The sequence below is a fragment of the Cricetulus griseus genome, chromosome 2 (assembly GCF_003668045.3).
Source record: "Cricetulus griseus strain 17A/GY chromosome 2, alternate assembly CriGri-PICRH-1.0, whole genome shotgun sequence".
NCBI classification, from domain to species: Eukaryota; Metazoa; Chordata; class Mammalia; order Rodentia; family Cricetidae; genus Cricetulus; species Cricetulus griseus.
Window position 1 is genome coordinate 16,537,473 of NC_048595.1, and position 19,497 is coordinate 16,556,969.

At 50.2% G+C, this 19,497-nt stretch overlaps 1 protein-coding gene across 1 annotated transcript in view; it reads left to right on the forward strand.

The window, feature by feature from the left end:
• The first annotated feature begins 6,125 nt into the window (after window positions 1-6,125).
• Ephb2 (EPH receptor B2) overlaps window positions 6,126-19,497 on the forward strand; it is a 122,247-nt gene continuing 108,875 nt past the window's right edge. Inside the window, exons 1-2 of the mRNA XM_027399744.2 lie at window positions 6,126-6,182; window positions 9,370-10,054. Of these exons, the coding sequence (XP_027255545.1) occupies window positions 6,126-6,182; window positions 9,370-10,054 (742 nt within the window). The remainder of the gene's footprint in view (window positions 6,183-9,369; window positions 10,055-19,497) is intronic.

A 19,497-nucleotide genomic window follows, 5' to 3' on the forward strand; every position in this document is an offset into this window, starting at 1 on the left:
CACCTGGTCCACTGTCTTAATTAGTTTTTGTCAACTTGACACGAACCTAGTCATACTCGGGAAGAGAGAATCTTAGTGGAGGAATTGCCTCCATCACATTGGATTGTAGGCATGTCTGTGGGGGCATTTTCTTAATTGCTGATTCTTGTGGGAAGGCCCAGCCCACTGTGGGCGGTGCCATCCCTGGGATCTATGAGAAAGGTAGCTAACCAAGCCACTTAGTAGCATTCTTTCATGGTCATACATAGTTCCTGCCTCCAGGTTCCTGCCTTGAGTTCCTACTTGGCTTCTCTTGGTGGTGAACTGTAGCCTGTAAGCCTAATAAAACCTTTCTTCCACTAGTGTAGGTGGAGTTTTTCATCACAGCTCTGCAAAGAACCACACAGAGACTTACTATTAGCTATAAATGATTGGCTGGTAGCTTAGGCTTGTTACTGACCAGCTCTTATGTATCAAATTAACCCATATTTCTTATCTGTGCTCTACCATGTGGCCGTACCTTTCTTCAGCATCACAGGCTCATCTCCTGCTTCCTCTGCGTCTGGCTGTCCACGACTCTGCCTTCCTTCTTCCCTGAGCTCTCATTTTGTCTGCAAGTCCCATCTAACCTATACCTGCCTAGCTACTGGCCAGTTAGCTCTTTTATTAAACCAATCAATAGGCACCTTGGCAAAGTCACATCTTCACAGTGTACCAAACGATTATTCCATAACACACAGATTGGCTTTGGTCAGTGTTTTATCATAGCAACAGAAAGCAAACAACCCAACCCAGAATTGGCTGGCTCCCTCCTAACTGGCTCTCAAGCCTCCATCTTGCTTCTCTTTCTTCAGGAAGCTGTCCCCACAACCTGGCACTTCCGTCCCCATCCTCCCAAACTCACCTCCCACAATCCACAGCACACCTCACACAATCTGAGCTACGGTCCTCATCACATCTGCATGGTGATTAATTTTCTGTGTACAGTGACAGCAGTTTCCCTGTATGAGGGATTGCCACCATCACCGTGTGCATGAGGGTGGAGGTAGACTGATGGAACCCAGTGGTCCCCAGAGTGTGCGTTGTAAGGTGGTGTTAGGTGACCCGCAGGCGGATGTTGGCAATTGTAGTTCTCATATTTAGTTTCCTTTCTTCTAACTCCAGTGATACTGATTTTCCATTTATAATAATGAGGTATTTTTTTCCTCTTTAAAATGCACTTAAGAAAAAAAGTCAATTGGAATGAGAAAAGTAAATGAATCGTAGTGGTCCGGGCTCCGGTTGGATGTGGGAAGGCCAAAGTCCTGTCTACATGACAGGCTCCAACTTACAAGGTTGATGGCACAGACTCCTGGCAAGTGGGATGAGGGGATGTGCCATGTGCCAAGCCCCTTTCTGGGTCCTGGGACGTGTCACCCACCCTTCAGGGATGTACAGCTAATGAGAGCAGTGGCAAACAAGGAAAGGACTCCTGTGAGCTCTTGGTCCTCTCAGCACCTTGAACTGCAGAGCTGTTGGGTGAGTGGGCTCATTAGATTAGGCCTTTGTTCGGAAGTGACCTGACTCGGGAATGTCACTGGAGCAGGTGAAGGCCACATAGAGGGGAGAGACTAACAGGAGTGGTACATATGAATTGTGGGTAAACCTGTGCTCCCCCAGAGCAGTTTGTCCGTGGGATAGATAGGCAACCTGGCAAGTTCCTAAGTCTTCGCTGGCCTCAGTTTTCCTATTTGTGAAATGGTACCATATTGAGTACCTTTTGGCATTGTGCAGATGTGAGCGAGGTTTTGGTATTTTGTTTTCATTTTTTTTTGCATTGCATTTATTTGTCTTGTTTGTGAGAGATTATGTGTGCCATGACCCACATGTGGAGGTCAAGGGACAACTTTGGGAACTGGTTATCTCCTTCTACCATGTGGGTCCCTGGGATTGAATTCAGGGTGTCAGACTTGAAAACAAATACTTTAACCACTGAGCCATTTCCTTGGCCTGTTGTTTTGAATGAAACAGGGTTTCCAGGAGCTCAGGCTAGCTGGGACTCATTATGTAGGTGGGAATGACCTTGAACTCCCGATCTTCCTCCTGAATGCTGGGATTAAGGTATGCCCATGACTGTGCCTAGCTTCTAGGTCTTAATGGGGTCTCAGTGAACTTTAGCTTGCTCTCCCTTTGCAGATTTTGAGATTAGAGAGCTGTGTAGGTTACTATGAGAGGAAGTGCTGGGGAAAGAATTTAGGGTTGTTTTCCTCGAGCCCACCCAGTTGCCTGAGGCAAGAACTATGATTTCCAGATTTCCAGGCCATGGAGCCTGACTTCTCTGACAGGTTTGAGTAGAACAAAGAAGCTGGGATGTCCTGGGGATGCAGTGTCAGATGGAGCAGGAAGGGGTTCTTGGGGGCTGTGGCCATCCAAAGAGGACTGATGCTTGTGAGATGCTGGCAAGCTGTGTTGTCTCTTCGAGCAGGAGATCTAGGCAGATTGCTCTCAAGGCCTTTGGACGCCCCTGTGTTTTATCTAAGAGACTGGCTTGTGAGTGGTGAGTGTTCATGGCACTGGACGGGCCTGGAAGCCTTGTGCTACACCTAAGGCAATAGCCAGTGCTTATGTCTGGAGGACCTATGGTGTATGGGCTCTGGCTGGCATGCCCCCCATGGTTGTTGCCTCCTGCTCATACCCAGAAGAAATTCAGGTGAGGAAAATGGAGCTTTGAAAGACTCAAGTTTAGCAGGGTTTGGTTCCACATACCGATAATCCCAGCTCCTCAGGAAGCCAAGGCAGGAGGATTTCAAGCCAGCCAAGTTCAAGGCCAGCCTGAAAAACTATTGCAAAACCTTGTAAAATACAAATGGGGGGGGGGAGAATATAGCTTAGTGGTAGAATGCTTGCCTTGCATGTCCAAAGCCCTGGGTTCAGAGAGAGAGAGAGAGAGAGAGAATTGCAAGGCCAGCCAGCACAAGAGAGAACCTGTGTTAAAATCGAAGTCTCAGCCAAGCATGGTGTATACACCTGTATTGCTAGTACTCAAGAGTCAGAGGCAAGAGGATTGCGCTAATTCTAGGCCAGCCTGGATGATATAGTGAGTTCTTTTTTTGTAGATATTACATTTTAATTATTTTTATTTAGTGTGCATGTGATATACACCCATACACACGTGCCATGGTGTATATATATATATATATATATATATATATATATATCAGAGGACAACTTGGGAGTCAGTTTTCTCTTTCTATCGTGTGGGTCCTGGGGCTCAAACTCAGATCATCAGGCTTGGTAGCAAGTACTTTTCCCAACGGAATCTTCTTGCTGGTCCTGTACGGAGTTCTAATTCAGTCAGGGTGAGATCCCATCACACAAAAAACTAAACAAGAAGTCAAGGTCCCTGCCTTGCTCACCTCCCTTTGCACAGACAAAAGGTAGAAGGGATATTAGAATTAAAAGCCTAAGGTGGTTTTGGGGGAGAACAGCCCTGTGCTGCCTCCTGCTGAAGTCCAAGGGGCCACAGTTTCCAGAAAACTGGTTTGAGGCGAAGCCAGGTGAGGGAAGAACAGGGTCCGAGTTCCCTACCTGCACCTCTTACTCCTCTTCGGTTCCTTCCTGGGAAGTGGCCACCCTCTCGTTTATTCTTCTAGCAGGTTCCCGCCCCACTTGGCCAGTGGGATGGGAGGAGGACAGTGTCCAGGGCTTCTGGGGAGCCAGATTTAAGCACTGACTTTTACAATGTGCCTCGTGGCGGCTTGTCATTCGTACCCCCCTGGGTCCATCCTGAGTTTCCATCGTCACTTCCCTTCTCCTCTAAGCCATAGAATCTTCTAGTGCTTTTTCCTTGGGGTCAGCCCAGGAATCTAGCCAAGGGGTGGGGCCACCTGCTTGGCGGGCTGGCCTCCCATCCGACCCCACTCTGTCCCAGGAGAGCCTCCCCCTCCCTGCCCCCAGCAGCTGCTTGCAGGGCCCAGGCTGAGAGCCCAGCTTGGCGCGTCTCTGGCTCAGTCCGATGAGAGAAAACAGGTTAAAAGTTCAGCCCTTGTTCTCTCCAGGAAGAAGAATCTGTAGCATTCGAGTGTGAAAAGGAACCTTCTTTCAGCTCCACAGCTACACAATGGAACTTCCCCCCAATTTGCCATCAAAAGGATGCCCTTGGCACTGGCTCCCACTGTCCCTGGCACCCTCCCCCCTATTACCCCCTCTCAAGCGCAAAAGGACACAGTGACCACAAACTCGAGCCCTAGGCGGTCATGAGGCTCTTCTGCAGCCTCTCTTGTCAGCTCAGAGGTCTGGCTGGGGTCACCTCCGCTCAGACACTCCTCCCTTTCCCACCCTCCATGGCCACCACCCTGTCTTAGCTCACACCCTCATTGCCTCCCATTTGGACTTTCTCTGCAGCCCAGACACTCCTGGCCCTGGTGCATCTAGCATAGACCAAATGACAGTTTGTTTCAAGTGCCTAGAAATGTAGATGGTAGGAGGCAAGATACCTGTTGTGTCCCAGTCATTCACCAATGCTTGTACAGTCTTCTCCAGTGGCCCAGATGCCCTCTTTCCAAAATGAGGCTACTAGGCAAGACCAGGCAAGCACCTCAGATGGTCTGTTTTTCATTTCCAGGAACTTTGCAGAGGAAGCAATGAGTGGCTACAGAGTATAGAGATTGATTAGTGATGCCTGCACTGATCCCATAATGTGGGTACTAAATAATGATGCCTGTACTGGGCGCAGAATTGAGTATAGTAGTATGTCTCCTACCATAGATGGTATGGAGCTGTGAACTTTTAGATTGCCTGCCTATTCCTTCATAGTCAATTATATTCATCTCTATCTCCAGTCTATGATCTGCTCCTTAGCAGAGTATTTTAAAATAATAATTATTCATTATTAGTATGTGTGTGCACACACATGTGCATGATGGGGCTAACCCACGCCTCTATGTGCATGTCAGAGTACAATTTTGTGGAGTTGGCTATCTGCTTCCACCTTCATGTGGGCTCTAGAGATTGAACTCAGGCTTCAACAAGTGCTTTTACCTGCTGAGCTGTCTCACTGGCCTCCTCAACATTGAGCCATTGTTTTCTCTCTTGCAGTACCCAGGTCAGTGCCTGGTATATAACGGACATTAAGATATATTTGTTGAATGACTGTTTGAAAGCAACTGTGTAAATCCACTCAATGTGTTACAGTTCAGCTCAGTTTTGACAGCCCTTGGTAGGAAAGGACTAGAAGGGAAGGATACCGACTCTGACCTGGGAGTAGCAGGATCTCCAGGACCTATCAAGCTCCTTCGCTTTAAGCTGTGTGACTTTTTCCCCACTGACTACCAGTTCTGACACTGTTTTTAGTCTCTGGAATCCCATAGAGCATGTGACAAGCATAGTCTGAAGTCTGTTCTTAAGTCCCCTCTTCAGGGCTTCATCCTGGGATGGAGTTGGCTGGACACTGGAGGAGGGACTCTAGGTTGGAACATGGTATAAGGAATGACTGCTGATTCCTGGAGAAGAGGGAGGGTACCAACACAGTATGTGTCCCAAGGCCAGTAAGGCAAATGATGGGTCCCCAGAGGTTGAAGAGGGACCCCCTCCAAGGCTGGCATTCCAGTGTCTGAGAATTTGATATAAGCTGAAAAGCAGATAGATACTTGAATTTTGATGTAGAATTTGGAGGGATTGGTGCTGGGTCCTCTGGAACATGTAAGAGAGACCCTAGATTAAGTTCCTCCACCAGGCCAGGTGGTGACGGCTCATACTTTTAATCCCAGCACTTGGGAGGCAGAGGCAGGCAGATCTCTGAGTTTGAGGCCAACCTGGTCTACAGAGTGAGTTCCAGAATAGACAAAGCTACACAGAGACTAAAACAAAACAGAAGAGACCCTTCACTGGGAAGAAGGGGCAAGATAAGGAGATGTGGTTAGCTGGGGGATGGGGATGACCGCAGAGAGAGGGGTGCAGCAGAAAATGGACTCTAGCAATTGGCTAGGCTTTTGGAGTAAGGGGGAATTTGGAGCAGGGAGGCTGGGTTTCCAGGACAAGTGGTCTGGAGGATTGGAGGAAATGCTGTAAAGAACCTTGAAGGGTGGGATCCCAGGCTCAGCAGAGTAACTGACAGCGCTGGGAGGTGGGGCGGGTGGTGACTCTTTGCTCTTCCCACAGAAACATTGATGGATTCTACCACGGCGACGGCTGAGCTGGGCTGGATGGTGCATCCCCCATCAGGGGTGAGTTCTGGTCCCTCAAACCTTGCTTGGCTGGCTCCCAGCATGCCCCAGAGTCTACCGATGCCTCAAACACCCCTCATATCCCAGCCCCTTTAAGGGCTGAGCCTCTCATGTCCCACCCTCCCCATCCCACCCACCCTTGATTGAGTACCCGTTTCCATGACAACATGTGGACACTTTGGCCTTTATCCTGTAGAATTCCCCAGGGGAGACTGAGAAGTAGGTACTCACATGGCGCCCATTTCAGGAGAGGGAAGTATGCCGCTTAAGATTCTGTTCTGGGTCAGAGACCATGGCAAGCACCCTTTTACATGATATCTCCGATACAGAAGCTCAGAGATAGAGCCACTTGTCAGGCCTGACAGCTTCTAATGAAGGGGTTCAGGGTTGTTTGTGCTTTGGTTTTTTGGTGCTTGGGGAACAGACCCAGGGCCTCATAAAAATATTCTACCAATGAACTGTACTCCAACTGGGACTCAGGTTTGTATCGGGGACCAACTCCTCACCACCCCAACTCTGGATCTTCATAATACAAAGATCCCCTGAGTATATATCCCTGGGTTCTTTTATGTTTGTTTTGAGAAAGGATCTTATGTGTCACAGGCTAGCTGCAAACTAGCTGTGTAACTAAGGATGACATTGAACTTCTGCTCCTCCTGCCTCTACTTCCTGGATGTTGTGATTACAGGTGTGCGCCATCGTGACCGGCTCTGTTCAGTGCTGGGAATGGAACCCAGGGTCTTTCGCATGCTGAGCAAGTGCTCTAGCAGCTGAGCTACACCCCCAGCCCTTCCCTGAGCTCCTATCACATCCCTTGGGTAGGGTCTGAGCCCGTGTCTGCCCCCAGTATCCTGAGAAAAAGATGAAGCTGGATGAGTCTTCCTGTCTCTCCCTAGCATTGTTCCAGTTCCACCTGTCAGCTGAGACCGTGGAGAGCTCCTTTGCCTCTCTGATTCTGGTTTCTTTACCCATGAAACAGTGGTCTTCCTCACTGCTACCAGAGGTTTCCCCAGAGCATAGTACAGAGGCTGGCATGGGCTGCCCCCAATAGAGAGCAGCTAAAATCATCATCATCATCACCACCACCACCACCACCACCACCACCATCATCCTCACACCATCACTCTCCTGTGGTCTCTGGGGAGGCCCTGGACTCTACAGCCCATCCCCCCTTCCCCACTCCAGTCTTCCAAGGGGACTCAGCTGCAGCCCTAGGGATCCATACCCGCCCCCCTCAGGCCTTGCTCTCAATAGGCAGGGCCCCAGGGTCAGGCTTCTTTCTGTGGCTCTTTCTTGTCACCAATTTTCCATCTGCGAAGACTGCTGGGCCCACGGCCCCACCCTGCCAGTAATGAGGCCAGGCTGGGCTGCAGGGCCCCCGGACGCAATTATTTGGGGTGTTTGGGCTGCAGGGCCTCCGCATGTTAATTAGAGAGAGGGGAGAAAGGCAGAGTGCTCTAATTAAGTGCTCTAATTAAGTTCTGAGGAAGAGCAGCGGTTGTAACAAGGGGCTGACTTTGTCACATGGTGCCACCAAAAGGAAAAAAAAAATTAAATGTGATGTAGGGAACTTCAGAGTCGCCATTGAGGTAGAGGCTGGGCCAGCAAGCTCTGGCTCTGCTACTCAATGTCCATGTACCTCTCACAGCATCTAGCTCCCTCCAAGTCCTGCACAGGATGACCCAAGGATCCTGAAAGAGCAGCCACTGACATCCATGATCATCTGACATCCCCATCGTCCCATTTAGCAAAGGGGAAATCGAGGCCCAGAGAGGGGAGAGGCACTACCCAAGCTCATGCAACATGTTAGCAGTGCTTATTCTGAGGCAAGATGGGCAAGCCCGGTGACAGGACCAGGACTCTGTGACTTGAGTCAAGTGGCCTCACCTGTTTGGTCTCATCTCACCCTTCTGAAAAATGGAGCTCACGTGCTATGTGTGAGAATCCTGACAAAGAATGACACACTGTGAAGGTGCTAGCCTCAGGCCTGGCCTGGGTGAGAGGACCAGCCCCACCCTAGGAGGGGGGCACAGGAAGAGAAGGAAGCTGCCCTCAGTAGGCACTCCAATCCTGTGGGGAGACCAGATCCAGGAGGTGGAGTATTTCTTGTCCCCAGAGAGAGTCAGTGAATGCAAACACAAGAGGCTGTGGACAGGTGCTGTAACAGGCCCGGATGTTTGAGAGTGTTTGAGACCTGGGAATGTACAGTGGCAGAGTGTTTGTGGAGCATGTGCAAGTCTGGGTTCTATCCTCAGCACCACAGGGGAAAAGATGAACAAAGGGCACTTGAGAGAGTCACAGAATTGGACAGAGGCCCAGCCATGGAGATGAGCCCAACCCGAGTCTGCAGAAGTGACTGGGTCCCACACTCTTTCTGTCTGCTCATAGGCAATGCAGCCCCCACAGCATGGAGATTTAGAGGGGTCTCTCTGGTTAGTTATGGCTCAGGAAGGGATATAGGGAGGTGTCTGAGCACCTTCTCCAGACAGAGCAGGGGTACAGTTAACTCCTTCCAGGTACCAGGAGGCATCAGTTCCCAGAGGAGATCTCTCCCCTGAGGAAAGATGCTGTCCTAGGGAAGGACCCTGGCTTCTTCATACCCTCAACCAGTAAGGGTATGGACCATTTTCCCCCATCATATTGGGATTCTCCAGAGGGCAAAGGCAGTATCTTTCTCACAGACAGGGAGCTCTCAGGAGACAGAGGCTCTGTCTCCCCCACCAAACAAGTAGTAGTTGTGTGTTCCCAGTGTCCTGTGTCCTATCCTCCCAGTGCCCCGCCCCCACCTCAGTGCATGAAGCTGTCTCCTTGTATCAGTAAGTGCTCCTTCCTTGCGGACCCCTTCCAAGTCTTTGCCAACTGGACCCTCCTAAGCCCAAGCCTGTGGTCCTTTGTCTCATTAGTGAACCCCTGACAGTCAGAGCCACATATCCCATGAGGACTAGGGGATAAAGGCCAAGAGGAAGGTATGTGCCTCTAGCCATCAGATTGGCGTGACACTCATAGACTGGGGAATTTTCTAAGGTCAAGGCCTAAGTGTCTCCTCCATCAGATGGAAACCTCTTTCCATTATCAGACTGATGGGTTCCCCAAAGCAGAGTCCATATTTGTCCCCTTCCCTCCCTTCAGATGGTGTTTTTGCTGTACCTGGGCATCTCTCTCCATCTAACTAGTGTTTCACCCGCAGTGGGAAGAGGTGAGCGGCTACGATGAGAACATGAACACTATCCGCACCTACCAGGTGTGTAATGTCTTTGAGTCAAGCCAGAACAACTGGCTGCGGACCAAATTCATCCGGCGCCGTGGTGCCCACCGCATCCACGTGGAGATGAAGTTCTCAGTGCGGGACTGTAGCAGCATTCCCAGCGTGCCGGGCTCCTGCAAGGAGACCTTCAACCTCTACTACTATGAGGCTGACTTTGACTTAGCTACCAAGACCTTCCCCAACTGGATGGAGAACCCATGGGTGAAGGTAGACACCATTGCAGCAGATGAAAGCTTCTCCCAAGTGGACCTGGGTGGCCGCGTCATGAAAATCAACACCGAGGTGCGAAGCTTTGGTCCCGTGTCCCGCAACGGCTTCTACCTGGCCTTCCAGGACTACGGTGGCTGTATGTCCCTCATTGCTGTGCGTGTATTCTACCGAAAGTGCCCCAGAGTCATCCAGAACGGTGCCATCTTCCAGGAGACACTGTCAGGGGCTGAGAGCACTTCCCTGGTGGCTGCTCGGGGCAGCTGCATCCCCAATGCTGAAGAAGTGGACGTGCCCATCAAACTCTACTGTAATGGAGATGGCGAATGGCTGGTGCCCATCGGTCGCTGCATGTGCAAGGCAGGCTTCGAAGCTGTGGAGAATGGCACCGTCTGCAGAGGTAAGGGGCCGGGCGGGCCCTGCAGAGGCATGGTGATAGACTTGGCTCTGACTGGCAAGGGTGGAGGTCTGGGGTGACCACAAGGCTTTCCATGGCTGGCTTTCCAAATCCCCTTAGCTAGCACTTCCTGGACAATGGTTTGTGTTCATAGAACAGGTATACGTATACAGATGCCCTGGGGAGTAAGAGGATGCAGAGGCCTTGTTTTAATTATCGTGCGATTGCTTAGGGTGGTAAATGATGCTTTTTCCTTGCTCATTTGTGAAAGTGATGGGTTTTATGTTTAAGAAAAGGAGTAAGCCATGATGGATGACTGTTAGATGTTAGCATCCACTGAGCTTGTTCTGGGTCTGTATAGGCCAGACAAGACAGTAATGCTTATCTCTCCCCCATGCTACATGGCCATGACGGGTCAGTGTGAGATTCCTTCCCCTGGGAGCTGAGTGATGGAGGAGCCAATGTTTGGAATATCGCCGTCATCACAACAGATGGAAGGGGAAATTGTGGTGGAGGAACCACTGTTTGGAATACCACTGCCATCATCACAATGGATTGTGGTGGGCTGCAAACAGGTCGCAATGCAGCTACCTGGAACAACCCATACTTTACAGCTCTCATTCCAATAGCCAAAGTAGGTCCATGGTCACTTGCAATTCAGAGATGGAGACAAACATTGGCCAACTAGGCCTCACTGTGAACTATTTTTATCATGTGTCAAACATACATAAGACAAAATTCACGGAAGTAGTCCAGGGAAAGTACTGTTCTTTTGAGAAGGAAATTGAGACTGAGGAAGGTCACACAGTTATCGGGGATATGAGAATCTCACTCAGGGAATATGGCTCCAAAGCCCATCCCTGGAACTACTGGGAGTAGCTATTTCATCTATAGAATCATGGTCATGAACAACAACAATACAGGCAATGCTTGCACAGGACAAAGAATCGTGACGGTGATTTGCAAGAAGTTTGCAGGAGGTAGCACATGTTGGCAAGAAGGCTGCAAAGGCGGTTAAAACCTGCTTCCGGTTGCAGCTCTGACCCTTATTAGCCCAATGGCATTGGCCAAGTGCAAAGACATCTTTCATAGGGTGGTGTGGAGACACGTAAAATGCTTATCATTGATTCTGACACAGATCGTGCATAACAGTCCACTATGCGATCGTGAGGAAAAGCTGGCTGAGCTGTTCTCACTGGTTGTTATATAGGGGATTGGAGCCTACTGTGTCATTTCCTTTTGTATTTCCCACTGGAATATGAGGTTGGATTCGGGTTCTGGGATGTCCCAAATACCAGGCTGAGAGTTTGGACTGCGTAAAACTAGAGAATGTTTCCTTGGGGATGGAAACAGGATGCTCTGATAAAAATCCACCCTTCCTCCAGCCTCTTGACACAAGTAGGCAGTGCCCCCACCTTGTTTTCTTGTTTTTTGAGACAGGGTTTCTCTGTGGAGACCTGGCTATCCTGGAACTCTGTAAACTAGGCTGGCCTCAGAGATCCGCCTGCCTCTGCCTCTCCTGAGTGCTGGGATTAAGGGTGAACGCCGCTATGCCTAGCTAGGTAATGTTCTCTTGTTCCTGAAGGAGTGAATAGAATCACAAGGTTTCCTAGGGAAGCAGCTGCAGTAGTCTCAGAGATGGTTGCTGTGTGTGCTGAGGTGTCACAGTGCTAGGGGACAAAGGCTGCAGCCAATGTGTGCTTCCCCAAGACAGTGATGAGATATAAAGACAGGTCAAAGGAAGGGGTCAGGCTACCTGGAAACTTCCTCTTCCCTGGAAAAGAAATGGGGAAGATGGGGAAAAGAACCAGCTTTCCGTGGAAGGCAACACATTCTGTTGTAGTTATTTTTCTTTATGTGTAGGGTGTTTTGCCTGATGTCTGTCTGTGCACTGTATGTGTGCTTAGTGCCCACAGAGGCCAGAAGGGGGCATCAGATCCCTTAGAATTAGAATTATAGTTGTGAACAGCCATGTGGGTGCTGGGAACTGAAACTAGGTTCCCTGCAAGAGCAGCCAGTGCTCTTGACCACTGAATCATCTCTCTAGCCCCCTGTTGTATTTTTTGTTTGTTTGTATTCGTTTATTTTTAAGGTACTAAAGTTGAGCCAGGGTCTTGGGGATGCTGCGCAAGCCCTCTGCCTCTGAACTGTATCCCGAGCCCACAGGTTCAGTTTTACATCCTTGGAAAGAATGCGGCCTTGGAAGATGACAGCAGGGATGAGGCAGGGGCGCAGTGCCCACAACACAGAAACCACTTACTCACAATGGTTGTTTGTTCATTCATCAAACTCTCCCAGAGCCTGTGCTGTATCAGACCTTGTGCTGAGCCTCAGGTGATGCAGGGGGAAATGCAGCTTCAGACCCACCTTCTGGGGCTCACAGTTCTTGGAGGAAACAGACCTGTTATGAACAAAGGCTGGAGGCAATGGCCTGGCATTGGAACTACTTATACTGCAGCACAGCTGGGTTCAGGAGGTGTCAGAGGCAGTGACATCTGAGCTGAGTCTGGGAAGACAGGTGTGTTGGTTAGGGAGCCCAGAACTTGCGAAGGATGGATTTGTGTTGATAAAGGCTGAAGAACGTGAGTCAGCTGGGCCTGGCTGGTCTAGCCAGGACTGAAGGGTCCAGAGGGATATGGGAGGAACTGCCATCTGAGGGTGCTCAGCCAAGGAAACGCCTTCATTTATCAGTTACTGCTTAGCAGAACCTCCCAGGACTTAGCAGGTTACAGCTAGTGGTGATCACCAAGTAGTTTCTGAGGGACAGAAAGAGTAGTTTCTGTTGCCACTGGCTGCCACCAACTAGGACTTCAGTATCATCTTGAACTGTGCAGGGGGAGGGGTCATCTTCCTTGATCCCTCCTGAGATTGTCACCCAGCCCCTCACATGCACATGGAATCACCCAGAGAGAGGACCCAAGACAAAGCTAATAAGCTAGTGTGTGTGTGTGTGTGTGTGTGTGTGTGTGTGTGTGTGTGTGTGAAACCGATTCACATGTGTGTGCTTGAATGTTCAGGCCAGAGGATAACCTCAGGTATTATCCTCAGAAATATCCACTTCCGTTAAGACAGGATCTCCCACTAGCATGGAGCTGGCCAGTTAGGTTAGGCTAGTCAGCCAGTGAGCCCCAGGGATTCTCCTGTCTCCACCTCCCTGCACTAGGATGACAAGCTTGCACCACCAAGCCCAGAATTTTTACTTAGTTTCTGAGGATTGAACCCATGCCCCTGCCCCCAAGGCCAGCGACTTTATTACTCAGTCTTAGAAGTAACATCCCATTATCTCTGCCATATTCATTCAAAGTGAATCCCTGGAATCAGCCTACAGTCCAGAGGGTGGTTCAAAGAAAATGGAACCAGGCTTACATTAGAGCATGTGGCCAACTAGGTGTGGTGGCCCATGACTTGAATCCTAGCACTCAGGAGACAGAGACAGGCAGATCTCTGTAAGTTCATGGCCAGCTTGGTCTACAGAGTGATGTCTAGGATATCCAGGAGTAAGTAGAGAGACCTTGTCTCAAAATAAAACAAAACAAAAAACAACAAAAACAAAAAATAGAGCATGTGGCTAAAGGCAGGTTCTTGGGATCAAAGTCAAGGTCATAGCTTTCCTTTCAAGCAATGAAAGTGCAGATGAGAGCATGCCCAACCCAGCCCTGGCTGCCCAAGGCCTGGCCTAGCACAGCCTAGCCTGGCCACTGTATGCACACAGGGGCTAACTAGGGTATGGCTAACAATCACAGAAGCTAAATGCTGTGTGGCCTGGGAAAGGACCCAAATGGGGTGGTGCAGTAGGATTGGAGTGATGAGCAAGTGTTCCCTCATCCTTTACTTAAGGGTAGCTGGCTTTTCTTGTGGACCAGAAATTGTTGAAAACACAGGTGTCTAGATATGGCTCCAATCTCTCCCCAGGCCTGGTCCCGTGGCTCTGAGGAGAGCAGCCTTGATGATTCTGTCCTAAGGCTGTTAGCTCAGACAGACAGGGGGAAGGATGAGATGAGCACAGCCCCACCCCAAAGCCTCAACCTAAGGGTGGGAGAAAACCAGAGGGCTTAGAGAAGATCCTCCTATCAGCTGAACATGATCTGATTTGGGAAAAAAAAAAACAAAACAAACAAAACCTCTCTTCTTTTTTCTTAACATTGATTTGAGAAGATAAGGCTGGATGCTGTCCTCCTGGCAGGTGGGCAGTAGGTGGATCCTCATGAGGTGTGGCCACTGCACCGCCATGTATACTGTTCTAACAAGGGGAATCTAAATACTTTATGCAGTGAGTGGCTTATAAAACTAAGGGCTAAATGGGTTTAGTCTAATCCACTTTTGCTGGAGACTATTGATGCAGAGCGTAGTGGGGAAGCCAGCCGTTCTACCATCAGGCATTGCGTGCTCTCTGTATACCATGTAGCCCTTCAGCAAACAAGAGTGGGTTGTGTCCCTGCTGTGAGACGTATGCATACCAGTCACCTGGGCCACGCAGAAGTGAGCCACACAAACCCCGTCATTGTTTGGACCCCTGACACATCTTTCCAGAACTTTGTCTGGGTAGGAAAATGGGGCAAGAGAAAAGCGAAAGGTTAATGAACGGATAGATAAGTTGTCATAGTCTGGGATGAGGGCGGAGGAGATCCCAGATGATGGCAGAGATCCACAAAGCCCCTGCCCCCAAGAAGGAAGGCTTCTTGGAAAAGATGTCATTTGAGCTGCCAGGGGTCTTCCCAAGGGGACCCAGGAAGACATCCCAAATTGAGGGTACCAGACACACCCTGATACCAGCTGTTGAGGGCTGGGGATGTGACTCAGTTGGTAGGGTGCTTGCCTTAGTGTGCACTAAGTCCTGGCTTGGGTTGCCAGCACTGATGGTGGGGTACACCTTGGATTCCAACACTGATCATGGGGGGCACCTGGGATTCCAGCACTGATCATAGGGGGCACCTGGGGTTCCAGCACTGATCATGGGGGCACACCTGGGATTCCAGCACTGATCATGGGGGCACACCTGGGATTCCAGCACTGATCATGGGGGCACACCTGGGATTCCAGCATTGATCATGGGGGCACCTGGGATTCCAGCACTGATCATAGGGGGCACCTGGGATTCCAGCACTGATCATGGGGGCACACCTGGGATTCCAGCACTGATCATGGGGGCACACCTGGGATTCCAGCACTGATCATGGGGGCACCTGGGATTCCAGCACTGATCATGGGGGGTACCTGGGATTCCAGCACTGATCATGGGGGCACCTGGGATTCCAGCACTGATCATGGGGGGTACCTGGGATTCCAGCACTGATCATGGGGGGCACCTGGAATTCCAGCACTGATCATGGGGAGCACACCTCAAATTCCAGCACTCAGGAGGAGTGTGTGTTCGAGGCCAGCCTGGTCTACAGAGTGAGTTCTACAGAGGAGTAGCATGCAGAGTATAGTCCTGCCTGAGATGAGCTCTACCCAGGAGGTACCTTGAGCCACTGAGAGGAAGGCATCCTTCCTGCCCTAGGATCCCAGAGGACTTCCAGGAGGAAGTGACACTGGCAAAGTGTGGAGGCCATAGTGGGTGGTTGAGAGGAGAGAGTGGAGGGGACTAATGAATAAAATCCCTAAAGTGTGGCACTATAGGGTGATGGATTGCTCTGCTAGATGGGCTAGGGGCCAAAGCATCTTTTAGTTCTGTTAATGCCACTATAGGCTGGTGGGTTGATGTGTTCATCCTTTTAACATTGTGTAGGTGACACAATGTTGTCATCTACAAAGTTAAACTGTGCAATTAAGTTAATAAAAAACTCCAAATATTGTATGATGTTTTAAGTAATATATTATTTTGCGTTCAGCCACATTCACAGCTATCCTAGGGGATGTGTGGTCTATGGGCCCCAGGTTGGGCGCACCTCAGGTGTTGTCTCTTCCCGATTTGTTGAGTGTCTGATGTGGGCCCCCTGCTTGCATGCATCTAACATCTACCCTTCACAAAAGTCCTTAACCCCTCTCCTACCCAGTATTCCACCCTGAGGGTCCCTAGCAGATCTGCTGAGGTGGCAGGTGTTTTCTGTGGTTCCTACCCAATGCATGGGTCTCTCTTTGACTCTTGATGTATTATCATCTTGATTATAAAGTGCCCTGCCTTGGGTTTCTCTAGATTGTCTCTGTGTCCCTGTCCCCCTTGCCTCTCCTTTCCTACCTGAGCCCTTTTCCCAAGTGGATTTCTAGCTGCCTTTGGGAACCCTGTCCTCCTTTTCTCTTCCATCTACAGTAGAGCTTGGGCAGACCCCCGGTGAGCACGGTGGCTGCCAGCCTGTGACGATGTGGATTGGCTGGCTCCAGCCTAGACTCCAGTTTGCCTCACACCCTGCACAGCCTTGCTCCCTAGCCTCTCCTTGACCTTGGCTTTAGGGGCCTTCTTTCAAACCTTTGCTACCTGTGTGACCTTGGGCAAGCCTACCTGTGTGACCTTGGGCAAGCCCCTGATCTGTTTTCCCCCTGCAAAGCTGGCTCACAGAAGGGCTGCTGTGGTGCAGAGCCGGTGCTCAGCAGTTTGAGGAACTAGAACTAGGGACTTTTACAAACACTGCCTTGGGTGTGTGTTGGTATTTTTTCCTGATGAGCTTTTGATTTTGAGGAAACAATAACTTTTTCTTTATCACAGAAACACTCGAGGTTATTTGTAGGATCTTAGAAATTACTGATAAACAAAGAGGAGAAAATTAAATTTTCCCACGATCTATCACCAGGGAGGGCGCCTGCTAACAGACTGGAGGAGAGCCTTCCAGATATATGAACAGGTATTCACACATTGTAAACACACATAGCCCAGGCTGGCCTCATACTCACAAACAATTAATTACCCTACTTCAGCCTCTAGAGTGTTAATATTACAGGTATATGTCGCCAAATTCCTGTCATTAATATTTAATTTAACTATCTCATTTTCTTCTTCTTCTTTTTTTTTTTTTTGGTTTTGTTTTGAGACAAAGTCTCAGGTTGGCCTCAGATTTGTTAGGTAGTTGAGGGTGACCTTGAACCCCTGATTCTCTTGCTTCCACCTCCAGAATGCTGGGATTACAGGCTTTTGCCACCACACCCAGCCCTCACGATCTTTTTAAAGGAAAAAAAAAAAAAGAAAAGAAAAAAGAACTCTCACTCTAACTAATCAGAGTGTTCCGTGGTGTAAAATAGAGCCCAGGTCCTTCAGCCTTTAAGATCCTCTACCACTAGCCACACCCCAGCCCACAGGTTTGTCCTATTCCTGTCCCTGTCCCAGACACATTACAGGCAGGTAGAGTTCTGCAGTACAAATGAGCAGTTACCAGTGTACTAACGCCCTATAGGGGGCCTGTGAGTGGCTGGCTGCAGGCATACCTTGTACTTGAGCTGGGTGAACTTTCCCAAACCCTATTGCCTGGATTTGTTTAGGAGATGCCAATGGCACGGAGCTAGAAAATCCCTGGGTATGGACGCCTCTATAGAGCCTTGGTCACTCATTGTAGGTGATCTGGTGGAATGCTTGGCTCTGCCCCCTCCGGACGGTTGCTCTTCTGCCTGCCTGTGGGCACGCTCACCAGCAGGGCAGTTAGGACCGCTGCTTTGTTTTCTGTTTTACTCCCAGAATCCAATGCTTCTCTAGCAAAGGGAGGGGAGAGGAGAGAGGAGGATCAGGGGTCCTCTCTGGGCCCTTGGGATGGTTTCCTTCTAATCTGCTCTCAACCCCAGCCTTTCCCTTAGAGACTGACCAGTGGCCCACATGTGTCTGGAGGGAGTCTGGAGGTGGGGCCTGGTCAGTCTAGGGGTGCGTAGGAGGGAGGCATAGCCTCAAGCACTAGTTGGCTGGGGAGATGGGGTGAGGTTGGAATGCTAGTGGGAGAGGAGACACCCTGCTGGGGAAAGGAGGGTGGGGTCCTGGGTGACCTCGGTAGACCTCCAGGCTCAGCTCAGACCAGGACCACACAGCCCAGCCTTTAGGGAGGCGGGAGGGCCTGGACGGATGGGGCAGGGTAGGGATTCTGGCCAGTGCTGGGAAGCTGTTCAGGCCCTCGCTCTGAGAGACTGAACAAGCTCCTCCACTTCCCTTTCCTATCCATCCTCTGGTCCACCCGTTCATCCACCCTACTACGCACCCTGATCACAAGCTTCTTTTTGTAGGGTATATGTGTCTATGTGCCCGAGTGTGTGTGTGTGTGTGTGTGTGTGTGTGTGTGTGTGTGTGTGTGAGTGTGTGTGTGAGTGTGTGTGTGAGTGTGTGTGTGTGAGTGTGTGTATGAATGTGTGTGTGAGTGTGTGTGTGAGTGTGTGTGTGAGTGTGTGTGTGAGTGTGAGTGTGTGTGTGAGTGTGTGTGTGAGTGTGTGTATGAATGTGTGTGTGAGTGTATGAGTGTGTGTGTGTGTGAGTGTGTGTATGAGTGTGTGTGTGTTTGAGTGTGTGTGTGTGTGAGTGTGTGTATATGAATGTGTGTGTGAGTGTGTGTATGAGTGTGTGTGTGAGAGTGTGTGTGTATGAGTGTGTGTGTGTGTTTGAGTGAGTGTGTGTATGAGTGTGTGTGTGTGTGTGTGTGTGTGTGTGTGTGTGTGTGCTGATACCCGTGCACACTTGTGCAAACATGTGGAGGCCAGAGATCAGTAACGTCTTCAGGTGCTCTTAGCCTTAGTTGTTGAGCCAGTGTCTTTCCTTGATTGGCTAGACTGTCTGGACAGCAAGCCCCAAGGATCTTCATGTCTTCCCCTCCCCAGCATTCAGAGTACCAGCACAAGCCACCTCTCCTGGCTTTTTATCTGAGTGCTGGGTGTCCTGACTTGGGCCCCGTGCTTGGGGTCATGTCCCTGTCCCCCAGACTCTCCTTTTATAACTGAGATCCATGCTGTCTCCCTGGCTGTGGATCCTCCACCCTGAAGAATCTATGGAGAGAGCCAGCAGGGTGTGAAGGATCTCAGCTTCTGAACTGGAGAAATGGGGGTGTTAAACCTGCCCCACCCCTACTACCCAGGAGCCCCTGGTCTAGGGGAAGGGAGGAGTTGTAAAAGCGAATGATGAGGGTGGGACTAAAGAGCTCAGGAGGACCTCCAGGTGGAGGAGACCATGGTGGGCCATGCAGGACCATTGCTTTCCATCCAAAGAGTGGTGGGTGGAAATGGTCCCAGGGGTGGGGGTAAGCACTCAAAGTAGGGAAGGTACCCCCACCCCCGTTACTTATGCCTTCACCCGGCAGCACCCACACTTGCCCAGTGTCTCTTCTGTCCCAACTCCTTCCTATACTTCCCATCGGATTCAGAAGCAGAGACAAGGCCACCATGGGACCCCCATGTAGGCGACAGTCTCAGAGCTATGATCTCGTGACCTCCCACATATCATTTCTTCCAAACCAATGGTGTCTCTCATGGACCTCCCGCCTCCCTGTGGGTTGCATCCATTTTAAAGAAAAAGAATGTGAGGTTCAGAGAAGTTTTCGCAGCTGTCC